The 20,505-nt window shown below is 38.8% G+C and overlaps 1 protein-coding gene across 10 annotated transcripts in view; it reads left to right on the top strand.

Moving 5' to 3' along the window:
- Window positions 1-20,505, top strand: part of Psd3 (pleckstrin and Sec7 domain containing 3) — a 498,369-nt gene that overhangs the window by 345,119 nt on the left and 132,745 nt on the right. The window contains exon 1 of one of the 10 annotated variants that reach the window (XM_020154750.2): window positions 14,011-14,386. The exons of the other annotated variants lie outside the window; for them this stretch is intronic. Within the exon in view, the coding sequence (XP_020010339.1) occupies window positions 14,228-14,386 (159 nt within the window). The 5' untranslated portion in view covers window positions 14,011-14,227. Of the gene's footprint in view, window positions 1-14,010; window positions 14,387-20,505 lie in introns of those variants that run through there. 10 annotated transcript variants of the gene reach the window in all.

The raw sequence follows: 20,505 nt of genomic DNA, 5'->3' as shown, positions 1-20,505 counted from the left end.
AACCAGTGTTCACAATAAGTGCATTTTATGTCTATAAGAACTTGATCTAGAAGAAAACAACTATATTCTAGAAAGTACATCATTTTTCCAGTTATTATCAAAAATACATGTGATGACTCATTCCTGAGAATCTATAAAATTCATATTTCTAGCAGCCTATTTAACAAATTCTTGGACTTTATGTACCTTTTAAATTATATCTAATTAAGTGATTAAGAAATCTGTTCTCAGGCTGGCAGGGTAGCTCAAGTGGAAAGTGCCTGCTTAGCAAGTGTGAGGCCTTGGGTTCAAACCTTGGCACCACAAAAAAAGAAAAAAAAAAAAAAAAAAAAAAAGAAGAAAGCTGTTCTCAAACAGGAAACAGGGAAAGTTATTGCATTATTCTCTTGTTTTTAAAAAGGTATATTTAATGTTAATATGAGAACACCAAAAATGGTTGCTATCCTTAGTCCCATTTCGCTAATTCTTAGCCTAGGAAAATGATCCAGGATTTGACTGAAAGAAGTGTCTATCAAAGCTCTTGCAATAAGGATTTTTCCAGGAATTGTATTTTCAATTAACTATGTATAGGGAATTTTTTTTCCTTGGGAATAATTTTTAAAGTTTACCATTTACCAGTGAACTTAATTAAGGAAGGAAGAAACGGGAATAGAATCTGTGGTGTGGTTTTTGTGAAGGATCTCATTATAATTTATATAATGTATATTACTTAGAAAAGCCCTAATGAACTTTGCTTAAACAATGGGAATAATTAAAACTCTCCAAATATTTTTCTCCCAATCTTACCATGTACCCATTCCATATCTTATTATATCTGTCCAAAAGTATGTGATTAACTTACCTTATACCATTTGAAATATTTTACAAAAAAAATCTCTTATCATATATTGTCCAGTCGTTCTCAAAGTTATCTGAAATCTTTAACAGGAATTAGAACATTCCAGAAAATATTTTCTAAGGAAACAATCCTTCTGTTTGGCAGAGTAGGTCAATCCATCATTTTAAAATATAAACCTACAGTCTTCACTGCGTGGTGATGAATTGTCATTGTGGAAGTAAACGCCAGGAGATGTTAGGCACTATCCTAATTGTGACTAATTTTATCAGCTTAGGCAGGTGAAATTGTATAGTAAATCATCACAAATTGTTCAGCGGCTTAAATACAATACAGGTTTTCTTTTTGTTCAATAGTTGTCCATGACACATGTTCCTGATGAGCAGGTGGTGGTTTTCTGTGTAGAAACATAATAGCCTCTTTCTGTTTTGTGACTTTGTCATCCCCAGAGACTTCTTAATTTTTCTGAATCTGGCTTGTAAAAGGAAAGTATGGAGGGGCATCATGGGTTCTTAAAAAATTTGGCCTGGAAGTAGCCCATGTTTCTTCCACTCACATTCCATGGAAAGGACTCTAGCTATATGGTGGAATACTAAGAAACAGATGTTTTCAGAAACAACCCTGCACCACAGAGAGCAAGAAGCAGTTTTGGTTTATAAAAGACACGTCCATCTGTCGCATCAGGTAACTTTTTAAATCCCTTTCCTAAGGAGCTTGGTTGAGTGGGGTTTCTTTGTGTCTTCAGGTACTCTCAAACTCATCAATGTTAACGTGCACTTACTGCTCTTTACCAATAGTAATTTCAAACGTCAGTGTTTCTACATATTTTGTAGAAAAAGTTAATGCTGTTTTTTGTTGAAATCCATCTCATGTTTTGTTATTGTTCTCTTACATAAGAACTAACATAAAGCGACTAATCCTAATGAAATAGGAAAATTAGTTTGAAATCAGTACTCTGGCCTCCGATAAAGAAGTCACATGGGCATGCCAGCTTGAATGAATGTTATATAATATATAAACTATATCAGTTTCCTATTGCTGTCTTGCCACATTATCATAAAGTTGCTATCTTAAAACAACACAAGGTATTAGCTTGTAGTCTAAGGATCACGTTTCAAATGGGTTGATAGGGCTGTGTTTATACTGGAGGCTAGGGAGAGAGTGCCTTTTCTAGCTGCTGGAGGCTATCTGTGTTCCTTGGCTCATGGCTCCTTTCTTCAAAGCCAGCAGTATGTGTACCATTTTCACACCTCTTGCTAACCTTTGATTCTGTCATTATATTTCCCCTTACTCTGACTCTCCTCTCTCTTATAAGAAACTTGTGATTCCATTGTGTTCACCAAAATAACCCACTGGCAATCTGATCTTTTCAAGGTTTTGAACTTAATCATATCTGCAAAGTCTATTTTGCATTGAAAGGTAACATATTCACAGAGTAACATTAAACTCTCCTAATTCCTGGCTGATTAGGACTAGGATATTTTTGGGAACCCATTATTCAACTCACCACAGTAAGTAAATGATGGGCAAACTTTTTTCAAAGCAAAGTGAGATAATAGCAAAACAGATTTGTGTTTGCTTTCCAGAAAAGAATTTTCTGACCAGACTCTGCCATGTAGTCATGAAATGTTGATGCTAGAATGGATTCTAGAGGTTATATTGGCCAACACTCACATTGCATGGACGAGTCCAGGGTCTTTAAAAAATGGGTAGACATTTCCCAGGACTAAAACGTTGAAAGATATTTTCCCTGAGGTCATTTATCTAATCACAAAATGACCTTTGTGACCTTCTGAAGAGTTTAAGATGAATACAGAGAGCTAGTGAACAGTTCCTTGCTTATACTGCATTTAAGGTGCTATTCTTTTCTTTTTCTTTTAAAAATAACTCTAGTGTTCCATGATACAAAATATTTTCAACCTATTTCTGGTAGCAAAGAAATAATGTTTTATTCAATCAGAAACCTTAGAGCTCAATACTACAAATAAAAGAAATGCATCTGTGGTGCTCTGTAAGCTGGTCTCGTTTAAATAGATTATCAAGAAGGCAGGTTCACTGTTAGTCTTAGCAGTTGTCAAGTATTTTTGTTGGCCCTAGGGAGAGTGGACAATAGATGTACGGGAAATTCTCCAGTCTCTTTCTTGGCTCTGTGGTTTTTGCTCTTTCCTTTATATGTGTTATCTAGTACCATAGCCACTAGGCCCTTGTGACCAGCCAGCAAGCACTTGATAGCTGGCTGGTCCAAATTGAGATATTCTGTGTGTGTAAAATGCACACCAGATATCTAAGACCTTATACAAAAAAATTAAGTATGTAAAATGTCTCATTTTTTTGTTAATTACATGTTGAAATGATATCATTTTGTATATGTAGAATCAATACAGTGTATTATTAAAGTTAACTTCACCTCTTTACTTTTTGCACATTTTCATGATGTTACTAAGAAACTTTAAATTATGCATGTCACTTTCATATACTTATATTGAATGGTACTACATTATGTTTTCTCCCCAGAACTGATGATCTGATTTGAGGCTTGCTTGTCCTTTCTTATCTTAGTTAGAATGAGTAAAAATGACAGAGCCTGATTTCTTAAAACTAACACAATAGAAGTTAAATACTTCTTGCTTATATACACAATCTAGTAAACTTATAAATGAATGAATACTTGTGATACTGTTATTATTATAATGTAGTAAAATCTTGACTATTCTGGGGAAAAACTGCAGTTAGTAACATCTGAATTAAAGAATATTTTAAAAGAAATGTACTTTTATTTGCTCCTAGGAATGTACACTACTATCAGCTGAGCAGAGTACCGCTTAGTAAGCCTTTAGAATTCTAGTAGATTCAGCATTGAATTCACGTTCCTGTTTTAGCTAAATAGTTTTAGGCAATTTAGCTACTTTCTCTGAAACCTGTCTATAAAATGGAAGCAATAATATCTATCTAGCAAAATTTCCAGAAGGATAAAATGAAATAATATAGGTGAAATTTCTGGCATATATGAAATTCCCTTGGAAAAAAGACTGAGTCAGGGAAGAAGCAGGAAGGGCAGAAGGGGAACAGAACTGCAGTCCAGTCTCACCAGAGGCCACTATGACCCTTCCAAGCTCCGAAAACAAAGTGGCCCCTTTGGCTTATCCTAAAGTGGATGACAGAGCTTAGCAGGCATTGATCATTCTCAGATGCAGGCCATCTTACCCATGTGCTGATGAACTTGGGCCAGACGGTTTTCTTCATCTCACAGCAGTCTCAAAGTGGGCAGGAAAGGCTGTGTGAAGAGGCCTTTAGGCAGCCAGCAGACTCTCTACCCAGGGGAATGCACTATTCTTTTTCTCTCTCCTGTTAGGAAGGAAGCTTTCCAGATGGGAGCGTTACTGTGCTGATAATACAGGTACCATCATTTAGTGTGCTGTTTTCTGTTCCTGTTACAGTGAAATTTTCTGAACTCAGATCCTGAATATATGTATAAGGGTTTTTCTAGGGTACCGTCCTAGGAGAAGAACTGTAAGCTGATAAGGTAGAAAATTCAACGTTCAAAATAATGCCCAGTTGTTTCTAGAATGTGCAACCTCAGCAAGTTTTAATGTTGGTGCTTTATGTTGTATTTCACATTGGGGAGAGGGATGTTAAAGTGTCTTTTTTTTTTGGATGGTACTGGGGTTTGAACTCAGGGCTTCACACTTGCTAGATGTGTGCTCTGCCATTTGAGCCACACCTCTGGTCCTTTTAATGTGGTTATTTTGGAGGTAGGGTCTCACTTTTGGCTAGGGCATCCTGAACTGTGATCCTCATACTTTACACTTCCCACATAGCTAGCTAGGATAGCAGGCATACACCCCTGCACCCAGCTTTTTCTGTTGAGATGGGGTTTTACAAGTCTTTTTTTTTTTAAGCCAGGGCTGGCCTGAAACCCTAATCTTTCTGATCTCAGCCTCCTGAATAGCTTGGGATGACAGGCTCATGCCACTGTGTCCAGCTATTGATTGAATGGGATCTCACAAATTCCCTGCCCTGAATGGCTTCAAATCATGATCCTCCTCATCTTAGCCTACCAAGTAGCTATAGGCATGAACCACTGGCACCTGGCTGCTAAAGTTTTTAATTATTATTTTTGATATCTTACATAAACTGACAAGTATTTACTATATATCAGTTATTACGTGACAAAGTGCCCCTTGAGAAAGAATAAAGTTACACATAGTTCTATAAAGTCCCTCAGGAATCTTCTAAAGTGCATAGAAGTCTAATAGTTTGTTTCTATAACCAGTTGGCTTTGCATATCCGTCCATTCCACATCTGTGGATTCACCCACTTTTTTTTCTTGTCACTATTCCCTATACAATATAGTATAAACCTACTTATTTAACTTCTCATTGTATTAGAAATTATAAGTAATCTAGAGGTGCTTTAAAGTATACAGGTGGCTATGCACAGGTACTCTGCAAATACTGCACCATTTTATTTAAAAAAGTGAGCATCCCCAGGTTTTGATAGCCAAGGGATGCCCTGGAACCAACCCCTCGGATTGCATGACTGTGTTTGATCTATTACCTAGTTCTACTTATAACTGTGACAGAAACTATGAAAGATGCTGGTCTCCTTTTACCTCCTGCTTGTACTTTCCCATCTGCGGGGCTCTTTGGGGACTGTATCTGCAACTTCCTCCAACAGATATTAAGATTTAATTTAGATTGTCAGCCTTTACCTCGCCAGCCCAGGGTATGATCTCAGTATCACTGTAACATTCACTTGCTCCAGCCCTTTGTTGTCACTCTTCATAAAGAAGCTTTTCCTGCTGCTGGAGCTCTTTAGTCTTAGGGAAAGTTTCATCCCTGGAGGATGTGAGAATCACACAGCCTAACTCAGGTCCTTGTCAGTGCTGTTTGTATTGGTTGCTTTCTTTTTTTCTTTCCATTTATTGCTTTCTTCTCACATAAAAGTGTTATTAGATGATTTTTATTATCTAAGAATATTATTTTATAGATACTGTAATTTTCCATCATACTTGGCCAGCTCCAAGGATCCTTTGAATGAGCACTGCTACTTGGAAACCATTTCATTTCTCAGAATAATTTTGTAATCTAAGTAAGAAATGGGGGAAAAAAAGCTTTTATCTAGAGAAGTAACCTCACTGATTAGTTATCTCTCTCTGTGATGTGGGGAGCAGCATGGTGATGGCAACAGAAGATGAGATTGGACTGAAGTAGGGTTAGGGAGAGATAGGTGGATAGGTTTTTAAGGCAGAGGGGACAGGACAGTTTTATTGATGATTATTTGCTAGTCATTGTCTGGGGCTTAAACAGGTGACAGAGTCATCTTAATCTTTGTTATTGAAACAAAGTTGTGGCTTGAGGTGCTATAATTAATTCATGGAATTTAGATGAAAGTATTTTTACAAATCTTTCAGGCGTTCAGAGCATTTTCCTCTACCACAAGTACACCTCTTAGATGGTGCTGTGCTAAGTGCTTCATCTCTGCCTCCTCTCTGCCAGACGAGTAACCAGAATGCTTGGCTAAAAAGAAAAATATGGAAACTGATCTTTGATACCATAGGGGTAAAAGGAATCTTTTGGAAAGTCATCAGGCAGTTCACAGAATGGAAGGGGAGGCTAGTTTGAGAATCATAGTGAGAAAATAGACTTGAACCCAGGAAGGTGAACAGAGAAAAATGCCAGCTTCCTTTCCTGGGAAGGATGTGGTTCAGGTCCTGAATTTGCCTCCACAGCTACCACAGGGGTGTTTCTGCCATTGACTCCCAAGTCTCTATGTCATTTTGGGGACATCAAATGTGGACCAGCTTAGGTCCCATGACTTACCATGTTACTGTCAGTTTTAGGGTCAGGAAATATCTGCCCCTCCCCCATGTGTAGTGCACAGTGGGATTTCCTCTAAAATAGGAAGGCGTTTTTGATAAGTAGACTAAAATCAAGTGTCCAGCACAGCATGTTTCTTAAATTTAGAGAAATTTAAGTAACTTCCCCAAAGTCAGTGGCAAGTCAGTGATGAAGCCAAGATGTGACCAGAGGTCTGTTTCATTCATAAGCATTGCATTTTACTGCCACCAAACAGACAACTTTATAGAAGCCAGTTATGGTCTTGGCCATGCTGAAATTTGGATGAGGCAGAGGGTGTTAAAGTATATTTGTTTGGTTGACAGTTAGGTCTGACTCCATGGAAACACTACAGGTGTTTGGGGCTCATCTGGTGGTGCGAAGGAAGGTGGAGGAACTATCGGAACTATCACTAGCAGGTTGGGGAAAATGTGTTTGAAACTGTCTGGAATTATGTGTGATATGTATGCAGAATGGACTATCTCTCTGAGAATGCGCCGGTGAATTTTCTCAGCACTTCCTGAATTGCCTTGGGGGGGAGCTAGTGCCAGTCTAAACTCCCACCCAGATCTTCTATTCCTGGAAGTGAACTTATAAAGCCCCAGAGCACAGCTTGGGTATTCAAGTTGGAAGTTTAATTTTTCTTCAAACTTCTGTATTCCATCCTTTTTAAAATTAGAGCTCTGAAGGACCTTCTTGACCAAGGTGTTAAGATAACATCTCTATAGTATAAATAGTTTATTTTGTTGTGTTTTTGAGTGAAAACCAAGGATTTGAGATTCAAAAAATGAAAATGAAACAGCAAAAAATGCTCAGATATTTTATAGAATAATGCAAGGAGAGTCATGTACTTTTTGGTTGATGTTTTTCTTACATAGAGAATAATTTATCTTTGTAAAATACCACAAAAGCCAGGATCTCATCATTTCTTTCCTTATAAACACTGTGCCTGGCATGTATTAGGCACTTGGGGAATGTTTGTTGAATCAATCAATACTTGATGGTATTAATAGCTAATTATGGATGGATTTATTAGATTAGCTTTCTGGAACAAATACTTTCTCAGCATTTACGCTTCCATACCGTTATTGAATTCCTCACCTAGAAGAACAGGTTTTAGAGCTTTGAAATACTATTTCTGTATTTATCTTTTGTATTTAATTTTGCAGTAGAATGAAGAGTTATCTTCTTGTAGCACAGAAAGAATTTATAGTGCCTCTGGTGTACAGGAAAGTTTGGGTTTTCTTCTACTCTAGAAGGCCTCGTAGTTCTAAGACATGGTTTTGTGTTTCTTTGCCACATGATGGTTTGGAAAGACCTGAGTTGCCTGCCACGATGTCAGGTGCATAGAGCGGTGCGTGAACACACAGATGCAGGCTTCATTCTGAGCTTTCCCTCTCCTAAGTAGCAAAACTACTGTAATCTAAAATATTTTAATATAACATGTCAGTTAGGTTCATGAGGGGAAAGTGACATTTTTCAAGCTTGAGACTATTTTGCACTCACAATATGTTTTTCCCCTCACAAATGTTGCTTGATTTGAAATGTAAGAAAGTCCTGTTTAAAGGTTCCCCCCATCCTATTGCTTTGTATGTTTGAGGAACAGATGGAACAATAAGTATGGGATATGCTACTGGCAAGATTGAGGGCTGCTAGAGTAAGGTAAAGCTTCAAAGGTCTTTAAGTCAGTGTTTTTGACTCACACTGCCAGCTATTACAGACAGTGATTATTCATTACAGATGACTGAGTTTGCCTTCTAGATGATGTGTTATGAACCAAAGAAATCCCTGTCCACACTGCTGCACAAAACTCTTCCCTTCTGTGCCCAAGATGGATAAGAGCATAAATATATGAAGCTTGCTCCACAGGCTGGGGGACCAGAGAGCAAAGGTAATCTGGCAGTGCAGCCCAAGTCTCTATCCTGAGAGAAATTGTCTGAGTCCTATTTTTGATGGTATGTCCATCACAGTGGCAATTTAGTGGCACATGGCAACAGGGTTCCAAACAGACTAATCCAGAGAGCCTGCATCAAACCTCAGTGGCTGGAACACCTGTGGATCCAGAGCTCCTCTGTGGTGGAGTCCTAGAAGAACCTAGGCTGCCGCCATCTGCTGGGGTTCCAAATGAGTTTCCAGGTTCGAGATACATCACCTGGAATATGCTAGAAAAGGCAGGGGGGAGAAAAAAAATCAGTGAGTAAGTTTTTATCTAATTTGAGGGTTTTTTTTTTTCTTACAGTACTGGGCTTGCACTCAGGGACTATACCTTGAGCTACTTCACCAGCCCTTTTTTTTGTGATGGGTTTTTTTGAGATAGGGTCTCATGAACTGTTTGCCCAGGCTGACTTCAAACCATGATCCTTCTGATGTCTGCCTCCTGAGTTGCTAGGATTACGGGCGTGAGCCACCAGCACCTGGCATTATTTGAGTTTTTAAAGTAAAAAATTATTTATTGTGTACATGTATTGTCACCAGTGGTGGCAGATACTGTTCTGTAGAAGGATAGTTTTGCCATTACATTTCTTTATGGAAAGGGATGACACTCAGAGAATGAAAGTGTGTATACCTCCCTCCTGCCTTGGTAAGAACAGTCACACATTTCTCTAAAACTGAAGACTAGTTCCCAAGCTACTGGTAAAGCTGAGTTTTCAAGTCTCCCTTCCATAATTGTCCTATCAGTGGTCACCTATGTTTCATTTCTGGAGTATCAAATCTCCCAGTATTAAATGTTCCATTTCATGCAAACATTTCAAGCTTTACTATAGTTTGAAAAGACACGTGGTCATGGAATGTCTAGCTCTCAAGAAACAGATAGTGTGGGAAGGCAAATAACCTCCCATATTGAAAGTTGGGAAGTCTAGGCACACTGAACAGTGAGATCTTTGACAAGTCTCTTCATAATTCTGTGACTCAGAAAACTCCATCTGTAAGACAGAGAGATTGGAGGTGACTATTTCTGAGTCCCCTTCTACTTCTAATGAATGGCACAGAAAAGAATTTTTCCTAGCATCTTTATGACAGAAGCAGCAGTCTCCTCTTGAAGATGTTGGACCATGTGACATGCATGACCAGTAAGCCTCAGTGGCACCTGCTCTCTGACTGCTAGGTTAGCCTCCTGTCACTTTCTACCATTTCAGCACAAACTCATGCAATCTGAAGAGCCTAGGGAAAGCCGCAAGAACCTGTGAAATTAAGTGAATGTTAAAACCATTGTTTTATTCTGAGAATAAGTGGAAACTGGGCTCCTTTTGACATCTCACACCCATCTCCCCTCTCAAAACCTTCTAGGCCTCTGAAAAATTGGTGTTTATAGTTTCTACTTTGTCATCTTTCCAGAGTCATAATTGAATCTTTAGCTTTCTATGGTTAATTGTTCCATGAGACTGTCCTAGAAAAAAAGGAGACGTCTGCTTAGACGCATTGTCATTCTCTCTACCTCATTTGGGGTCTGTAAGCCTTTCAGTTGCTTGGTACTCTGAAGGTATTCATTGTGATCATGGCAACAGACTGTCCCGTTCTCTCCACCTTCCACTACTGAATGTGAGTTGCTGAAAGTTAGGGACCAGATTATGTGAGAGTTGCATATCCCAAGAACCTGGTGCCTGATAGGTACACAGTAAAGAGGCACTGAAGTGAGCTTGTTTCTCTGGGACTCTGCTGTGGAGATGTCAAGAGAGGTTTTCTGTTGACCATTAAGGAGGTCCCTTTCATGTCTTACATACCATCAGAAGGTAAAGTACTAATACCCTGCCTTCTAGTTAATTACTTTGCTTTGTTAAGTTTCTCCTACAATTTTGCAATACGGAAGTCACCTTCATTTTCTGCTGAAGCTTTCATAGAAAGTTATTTTGTGCTTCTGAACAGCTGCTGGCTCTCCAGGAGGCCTGCCTTTATTTTATCAGAAGCAGGCTTTCTGCACAGGCTGGCTAATGTCTAGAAATGGGAAAGGCCCCAGAGGAGGCTGGGGTAGGACAGACAGGGTCATCCAATATGTCTTTGAAGTGATTCTTTTATATTGCATCTAGTTGTGAACCCCATGTGTACCTAGCATCAAAACTGTGGGCAAGAGAAAGGAAGTGTAGGAGGAAGAAAATACAGATTTTTTGGAAAAACATATTTTAAAAATTTTGTTTAAGGCATGATATATTGTAGGCACATTTACTCTATCAGTATATATTGTATCAAAAAATTGGATTATAAATGTCCAGTAATATGACCCTGATAAAATATCATATGTCCATATAATGGAATATTATGCAGCCATTAATGAATGAAGTAGCATTACATGTAATGATGTAGAAATTAGTTTGATAAGAGAAAAATTTAAAAAGAGCCAGAATATATATTATGCTTTATTTATTGTCTATAAGAAGAAAATGGACAGACATACACCGTATATAGATGGAGTAACTCTGGAAGGATGCATATACAGTATAAAACTGGCAACAGTTCTTATTTCTGAGCAGAGAGGCTAAGCAACCAGTATGGGAAGGAGACTTAAATTTCACTGCTGTTCTTTTATTAGGAAAAATAAAATTCATTGTTTCTTACTGTATTCATTTTTTGAAAACAATCTAGATGTTCTTTAGGAGAAAGTGTAATGATCAAGGAGTTACTTTATTCTGTAAGGATTCATTGTGCTGCTGTCTACTAGTTGCTGATGTGGGCTCCAAGATGAGGATGAGGTCCAGCAGCAATGAGGATGTTGAAGATGGCAGGGGGTGGGAAACAGGTTATCATGGAGAACCCCTAGTGTGGAAGGTGGGAACTATTTTAGGGAGTGTGGCCAGAGAAAATCCCTTTGAAAAGGAAATCTCAGAGCTGACTGCTGAATAATGAGAAAGCAGCCATGTGGGGCATGACAGTGGGAACACAGAGCTCCAGGAAGAAGGACGGCAAGTGGTGGGTGTCACTGAGTAAAGCTTCAGGAAGGAGGCAAGCTTATAATTCGTGCATGTGTTGCGCAGAAGCTACAGGCCAGTGCCCTAACCTGGAATGAAGATGGTTCCGTCTGAAAGAGACTGGGGTATTGGGATATGGTGGCTATTCTGGGTTGGGAGAATGAAGCCAGGACACTGAGGGCCCTGAGTGCTAGGCATCACTTCTTAGGTACCTGTTAAGAACATGCTCAGGATATTAGAGGCATCTTCTGTTGTTAATCTGAACTACAGTGGTTCTCTATCTCAGTCCAGACAGAGATATGTGTTCTGGAACAAGGCAGAGGAAGATTTTTAAAAGGAAAGGGCAATCCACATATCCATTCCATGCAGGAGATAGTGTACTCTGTTGCATAACGTAACTTGAAGATTTTGGGTTCTGGTTCTCACAGCATCCTGAACTGTCTTCCTCTGTACCATGGGGATTGTAATGCCACCTCACAGAATTGTCTAGTTGAGACTCAAAGTGAGATAACTGTCACTTCTCTAAAGTTAAGTGTTGAACAGATCAAAGTGGCTATTAGTAATGACAGTCCAGGCCTAAGCCAGGTGGGCAGTCACTGGGTGAAGATGGTACATTTTTGCCAAACCTCCCAGAAATGAAGTTAAATATTAAAGTCCATTTCTGTATATACTTGCATGTATTTTTCATTCTTGTTTTTTTAAAAAAAAAAAGCATTTTGGTGGAGGAAAGAAAGTTAAGTGTCTTTGAAGACATATTCCAACATCTTTTGGTGACTGACAAATATCCAAAGGATGTGATCCTTTTAGACCAATGTTCTCTGTTTGGACCACACAGAGACTCTCATATCAGTAGTTCTTGAATTTTTATTTTAGCTCTGCAGCCAGTTCCTTTATGGTTCTCCTGAGGCTTACTTTGGTTAGAGATGTTTGCCTCCTATGCAGTCATCATATGGTTCAGTTAGAATTATATGTGCTCTAAATTATTAGCTGTTATTACTATTTCAGTGTACCATTTTAGGCCTTTATTTTTTATTCCAAATGACAGTTATTCAGTAGCTTCAATTACCTGGGAAGAGAATAATATGTACCCCAAAGTAGACAAAATGACATCATAGATGTAGCGTTAAAGAGCAGGAGAGTCTCAAGATCTTCCAAAACCTATTTTCTATTATTATTTTAGATGAATTTCTACCCAAATTTGTCAATGTCTATGTCTGGCTTATTGCACACTTGTAATTACAAGTGTTTCCAAGACAGGAGGTAGAAAGTGAAGAAGTCTAAAGAGGGTGAGAGAAAGCCCCTGTTAGAAGGTGAAGCAAATCCTAGCTGAAGCAGTGCCTGAGCCTGTTGACAGTGTAGGAAAACAGCCTCAACACCTTAAACAATGCCCCCAACACATCGGCACTTGGCTGTACACTGTATGAAATTTGCAGTCCTGGGTCAGGTCATCAAGGAACAGGTCAGATTGAGAGGTGTGATGGTTGAAACAGCACTTTCTCCTAGAATGGTTTTTTACAAACTATTTAAGTTTTGTTATAAACTCCAAAACCTTCATCCTTTGGAAGACATGTTTATTCGGCAGACCTGTCCCTCGGATGCCAGACAAGTCAGACATTGCAATTTTGATTATGATGCTCAAAATTAACTTCATGTGTCCAGAACTAAAATTATCTTATTTTCTAATAATGTTTAACTTACTATTCTTACTCAGAAGGTAGCATGTTCCTGTGTACATTGGCAGAGCATTTTTGGCTTTTGGAAAAGCTGTTTGTTCCTTACTGATCAGGATCAGCTTTATTGATCTTATTCTGAGCTGTGTTTAAAGTTACCATGTGCTAACCCCCCAATTATTTTTTAACTTTTCAGTATGCTAGAGAAGTAGCTAATGTCTTCTACATTTTCCATACAGTCTGACAATTCCTGTTTAAATATCTCACTGTAGTAGTCTAGGAAACATTTAATTCTTTGGATTAGCAGTGCATTTTGAATTGAATTTAACAGTGTGTGGCTGAAAGAGGAAAGAAAGGAAAACGATCGATCACTGAGATGCCTTTGTGGCTTCCATCCTGTCACTAACCTGAGCCTTTTGACACCCGGTCTATATTTTTCCCTCTTTTGGAAATGGGGTACTTATGGTGCCTTGCAGGTTATTTAAGACTTTTATTTGTGGTATCTCTGTTTTGTTGTTGACATTAATGAGCTTATTGCACAGTATCACAAGAGAAATTGTGTTGCTATTTGAAATGTTAATGAATTGCTTGCCTGGCCAATTGCCATTTGTTCCAGTGTGTGTGAGAGAGAGAGAGAGAGAGAGAGAGAGAGAGAGAGAGAGAGAGAGAGAGAGAGAGAGAGTGTGTGTGTGTGTGTGTGTGTGTGTGTGTGTGTGTGTGTGTAAAAGAGAGACGAGTAGCAGGGGTGGGATTGCATTTTTTTTTTTCCCTCTTTGCAGCCAGTGACGTGAGCTGTGCCTGGAACAATCAGACTCGCTGCAAACAGGGTAGTTGAAGATGCTGGGGGAGGCAGGCTAAAGCGGCTCACAGCGCTTGGGAGCTGCTCAGGCACAACCAGCTGAGCTCCTCCAAGCGTTACAGCCTTGTCACGGGTGGAAAGTGCCTTTTGATTTCTCCATACCCCTTCCCTAGTGGACCTTCAAAATGATTGGCGTGAATAGTGTTCAGAGTACCAGCAAGGTACGGGTGAGGACTTCAGGTTCTGTGAAATATTCCCGGGAGGATTCTATCCGGCGGCAGTCCCACAGGTCAAAGTCTATGAAAATTTCCAACTCCTCAGAGTTTTCTGCTAAGGAGACCAAGGTAATGTCGTGTTTAACATTATTGACAATTGTATGGTGGGATAACAGAATTTGCTACAGTCTCTGCCAGTGTCTCCTGCCATGACAGGCTTAGAAAGTAACAGGGAACATAAAATGGCTCTAAGATAAACAGGTGAGATGGGGAGAGGGATGGTCCCTGAACTCCAGATGACTAAGATGCTGTAGTGTGGGTCACTTTTGCCTAGAGCCGGCTTGTGGAAAAGAGGGGTGGAAGCAGCGCTCAAACTGAGATGAATGTGGGAAACTGGAGGTTGGCACATTGATCTTGTTTTTAGTTTCAGAAAGGTTGCCTTAACAAATGGCTTTTCAGTGCAGTATATTTTTAGAACATTGAGAATATAGAGATACTGTGTGTGATTTTGGTCTTTCAGTGAGTTCTTTTTGCCTTCCCTCCCCCAGTCTCTCCTGCCCCCTCCAGTCTGTGCAGCTGATGTTCAGGGGTGACCTGGTCTTGTCATATTACATTCTTGCCATGGTTAGCCCCAGGTATGTGTAATTGGGAACAGTATCTTCTTTCATGTTCCTTACACACATATGTGCTGATGCCATGTTGTCATTAAAGCACTTGTGTTTTGCAACTGTCTTTGAAAGAATGTAATCTCGGTTCATGTGGAATGAGAAGGGAGTGATTACGTAGTGAAGTGGGCATTTACTACATGCAACATATTCTTGAGATTCTTCCCACCACCATCTGTGTGAGCAGGGAATTCAGAAACACTCCCACTCCACAGGTTTAAAAATGGAAAAATGGAATCATAGGATCACAGAACTCTAGGGTTGGAGATGTGGATGGTTATCACATAGATTCATAGAATTGAAAACGTGTAGGAAAAGCTTCAAGAGGCTGATCTCAGTGTCATGTCAGCCTTCTCATGGACTCTGTCCAGACCCACTAAGAGTGACACCAGGCTTGCACCTTCCCACCTTCTATCATTGCCCTCCTCTCCTGTTCCCTCCCACTGCCCTTCCTTCTGTGATATTAAATTATCAAAAGACTTTGGTAATAACAGATTCCCCTCAAAACATGCCAGGAGAGGGATGGCAAACACCTTAGTGTGACTTTAAAAACTATATTGGCTTTCCATCCATCCCCTTAGATTATGACAGTGGAGTGTAACCCCATCAATCATTAGCAGATTATTTGGCTCCAGTAAGTCTTCATGCAGATATAGCTTTTTCCTTCTCAGTATTTTTTTAAGCTGTAGGTTTAGGAAGAAACAGTAGTCTTCACTGTCCTTTAATGTGACACAGATGAGAATGTATTGCTCCGTACTGCAACTGTTACGAGACCTCCAAGGTGTGATGACTACAGTCCTCTGCTGAGATAGACCAAAAAGGTTTATTACAGTGTTAAATCAGTGTATGTAGGATGTATGCAATTCTCAACATAGCTATAAAATTGGCTTCTACAAAGAGCACTAATTAGCATCTTTGAATTTTGTTTGGTATATCTTAAATTTACATTATACGTATAGCATGCAGTCAGGGTACATGGGAAATAAGAAGTCATTACCATGAATGCTGTCATATCCTGATGATAATTCAGTAATTTTGATACCGGTAGGCTTGCCCAGAATTAGGGTTGTGTAGTGTCATGTTGGAAGCTAGCACAGATGCCAGATGAGCAAATTTTCTACTATCTTCTCTGTTTGTTACACAGTACAGGCACCAATATTTTTATTAATGCATATTAATTTTACAGATGAGGGCTTTCATTGTGATATTTTCCATATATTGGATCTGTATGTAAGAGAAGACTGAGCACTTTCATTTTTGAATATTGCAAGCTTTACAAAGAGTCAACAGTATAAAAGGCCCCTGCTAGAATTATAATGAAAAGATCGTCAGATACTTTAAATGTGATAGTTTTTAAAAGATACTGTTCTTGAGGTCTCCAAGTTCTGGATCTTCAAGGATATATCCAAGCTCTCAATATCTCACAAAAGTTTCTTTTATGATTATGTAGTCTTTTGAAGTAGAATACCAGGAATAGCTGATAGTCATTAAATGAGGAAACTAAATAGAACTTAATGATTCACTATGCATTTTTTTTCCTAAATGAAGTACACTTATTAACATATAGACTGATATCCTAAATTAATGAATAAATTATGCTACAGACATGTGCTAATACACGTTAGCCTATATTCTCATCCATCGTCTGTACCTTTTACCCTAAGTGTTCGTAACTAGAGTTCTCATTCACCTTACTTATGTCTAGTGGTACTTTTTTAGTATTTAAAATGAAATCAGTGTTTCTTCTTATCATATAAATAGCACTTTTAGATTATGTGACTCTCCATAAAATGCAAGCTATTTAATCTGATGATTAAAAGAAATTTTATTCATTCCACCCCCCCACATACCCCACTCTCAGGATATGCTTCTAGGATTTAATTTTCTCTCTTCTAGAACTCTGCCTGGCTCTTTTATAGAACAGGTGTGATAATCACTTCTCCTTTTTAGAGAGTTTGAGTTATAACATGCTTTGTATTCCTTGAAACTTTCATCTTTGATATTTCTAAATTATGTTTTTTTGGCCACTCAATTTAAGGTGGTTTATTGAAGAATTGATTGATCAGTAGTCCTCACTTCTCATTTACTTTGTTCATTTTTGTTCTTTATTTGAAGAAAGTATTAAAGGACTTGTGAAAGGATTAGATAGATATTCCTTGCCATTGATTTTAGCGAAAAACTTTAAAGTTTTCCTTGCTCTAATCATTTTAAGTGAAAACAAGTTTTTTTTTTTCTTTTGTGGCTCATATTGATATAGTCTGAAGCATGTTATTTAATCTCCATCCATGTAACTTTCTTTTTTTTATATTCCATTATTCACATGTGCATACATTGTTGGGGTAATTTCTCCACCCTGGCCCCCTCCCCATTTCCCCCTCCACCCCAGTTCTAGGAGGGTCCTGTTCTGCCCTTATCACTAATTTTGTTGAAGAAAAGACATAAGCCTAATAAGGAAGACAAAGCGTTTTTGCTAGTTGAGTTAAAGATAGCTATACTGAGAGATTCCTAGCATTGCTTCCATGTACCCATGTGTTATGACCCATGTTGATTCAATTCTAACTAATCTTTACACTGGTTCCTGATCCCCTTCTCATATTGACCTCTGTCACTTTAAAGTTTCTGTATTAGTTCCTCTGGAGTGGGGACATCGAACGCTTTCATGTTTTGGGTTTCCTACCTGTCCCCATACCTCCCATATGTGCTGTCCCCGTGTCATGTGATCCAAGTCCAACCACATTTCTGCATTTGCCCTAGATCTAAAGTCCGCATATGAGGGAGAACATAATGATTTTTGGTTTTCTGAGCCTGGCTGACCTTGCTAAGAATGATGTTCTCCAGTTCCATCCTTTTACCAGTGAATGATAAGATTTCACTCTTCTTCATGGCTGAGTAAAATTCCATTGTGTCTAAATACCACATTTTCTTGATCCATTCGTCAGTAGTGTTACTTTCTTAAAGTTTTCTTCTCTAAGTGGACTTCCCCCTACCCCTCTAAAGAGATTTACGTCCTGGAGTGTGGCTTTGTGCTTTTCTGGATAATATTCTGAAGAAGATAAAATGGGCAGGACACAAGTATTAATGTGTTTTGGAAGAATATTTGTGGGTAGTAGCATTCATTATTAAAATACACTAATTAAGTCTGGCTTTGTGTTCAGCTGTTTACCTGTTAAGTATCGAAAAGTTACTGGTGAGCCTCCTGGCCATGAGGGGGCAGTGCAGACCTTCCTGCTGTCAGGCCCAGCTGGTTGTTCTGCCTTTGACAGAAGTAGCATTTTGGAATCAATTTCTTCAAAGTGGGGTGCTTTGGGATTGCAATTTGAGAACAGGGTTATTTAATTTAATTTAATTTAATTATTTATTGCTCTGCTGGGGATCAAACTCAAGGCTTTACACATGCTTGGCCAAGTGTTCTGCCACTGAGCTGTATCCCCAGCCCAGGAAATGTTGATTTAAGCCTCACTTCTGTCAAAAATTCTACATTTTTCCTTTACATCTAGTTTTATCTCAAATAATTCAGTATTGCTTAGTTTTTAACTTGAGTAAGGCTTTAAATGCAAATCTGTAAAAGCTAGCGTTGATATCATTTTTTCCCTTTCCCATCTCTTGCTAAACTACCTTATACCTTTAGATAGGGAGACATCTCAACCTGATGATTTTGGGTTTTTTGCGGTGGTGTTGAGTGTGAAAGCAGCATGCATGGTTGAATCCTTGAGGCATTTTCTGGAGGAATAGTATGAAGCCAGAAGTGAAGCTAACAATTCTCAAGCTAATGAGTATGTGAATTCAAATAAGCTGCTATTTGATAAATAGCAAAGAATTTAATTTCTGTGACAGTGAAAGTTTAGAAGCTTCCAGTAAAACTCTTGCTAGTTTGGGTGGCACACAGTGAAAACATTGTTTATCTGCTTTCTGGGTCAGGCTGCTGCCCAGGCCTGGCCTGGGTTTTGCTCACTAATCAGTAATGTACACAGCCAAGTCACTTCCCTTCCCTGAGACTCATCCATAAATCCATAAATCCATAAATTGGAAAGAGTTAATAAATACTTCTGAGCAATGTTAACTTTGGAACTCTTGTAGAGATCAGTGCAGTTGTTTTCTCTGTAAAAAAGAAACTTAAAGACCAAACCTAAAGACTCAAGAAAGGGAAGTTTTATAGTATTTTTAATAAACTTCTCTGCACTAGATGTTAACCATAAACATAGGAAAGAAAAATGGAAGTGCTTTGCTCCAAACCACTGCTTTGGGAATGCCTAATTCATTGCTTTGCAAAACAGGTTGCAATAATGTTGAAAGGCACCATCAGCTCTGTTCTCTCCACTCTGCAAAGGCTTGGCTTGCTATTTCTTTAGCATTGTTAGGTAAATGCTAATCACTTCTCCCTCTGTGAGTCTTAAGTTATACACAAAAGAACCTGAAAAAATCTTTACAATACCCTTGGCAATCTGAAGTTTTAGTGGGAGGTTTGCAGACTGTTGGCATTTTTTCCTACATTACTTTGAAGACTATGGCTCAACCTGGGAAGGGGGTTTCTGGATTTCCCTATCTGCCTGTTTAAAACTGTATATCTCACATGATATGAAGAAAATACTTAAGTCATTTGAAAGTTTTCTTGACAGTGTATTTATGTATTTTTTAATTCTGCAATTGAAGCAAACTACCTTTTAACCCCATAAATCCACCTGTGAGTTAAATCCTTTCAGAAAGACAGTGACTTAAAGTATTAGGTCAGGATATCAGCGACATCTCTGGGCAGGCTAGGCAGCTCATTCCTGTACTTGGAAGGCAGAGGTAAAAAGATCACAGCCTCTGGGAAGACTGAGACTATCTGAAAAATAACCAAAAGCCAGAAGGCCTGAGGATGTGGCTTAAATGATAGAGTGCTTGCCTAGGAAATGTGAGATCCTAAGTTCAAACCCTAGTACTGAAAAAAACAAAACAAAACAAAAACCTTTGGGCTATAGATGTGGCCCTGGCATGTGAAAGAACTAAGGAGGAGAGGTCTTTCACAAAGTAAATGTGGTAGTGCAAATATAAAGATACTTTTATCTCTGGCTCTATTTTTTTTCTGTTGGCTCTCACCACACTTCTTGTGTTCCAGGAAGTTATGCTAGTCCTACAGGTGTGATTCTGCCAGACTAACACATCCTGATGTCTTAATGTTTTTTTATCTAGGGGAGATCAAAAGAAGAGACCAGGCTCCTTCTAGAAGCAAGTTCTGTAAATTGTCATCAGTTGCTGTGGACCCCCTTTAAGGCTTGAGCCAGACTTGGCCCAGAGTAAAAGCTTTTGCTGTCCTTGGTTTTATTTTTGAGTTGTCAGAGATAAGAAAGTAACTTGGGTTTTGTTGTTGTGTTTTTTGTTTGGGGTCCCCCTGGACTTCTATTCCTTCTCCCACTCCCTAGCTTGTTGCTGTGAACTTTTCAGACCCTGCAGGTACTGTCATGTAAGTTAAGACCTTCTTTTAGAATGTACAAATGATTAGGAGTAAATGTTGAACAAACTGTGCTCCTGATAGGTGAAACTTGTTTCTCTTGAATGTAATTAAAATAGATTTGCATCATCACACTGTTAATCATTTTCACT

The sequence above is a fragment of the Castor canadensis genome, chromosome 14, assembly GCF_047511655.1.
Source record: "Castor canadensis chromosome 14, mCasCan1.hap1v2, whole genome shotgun sequence".
Lineage (NCBI taxonomy): Eukaryota > Metazoa > Chordata > Mammalia > Rodentia > Castoridae > Castor > Castor canadensis.
The sequence above is the reverse complement of the archived record's forward strand: the minus strand, read 5'-3'. Positions and strand labels throughout refer to the sequence as shown.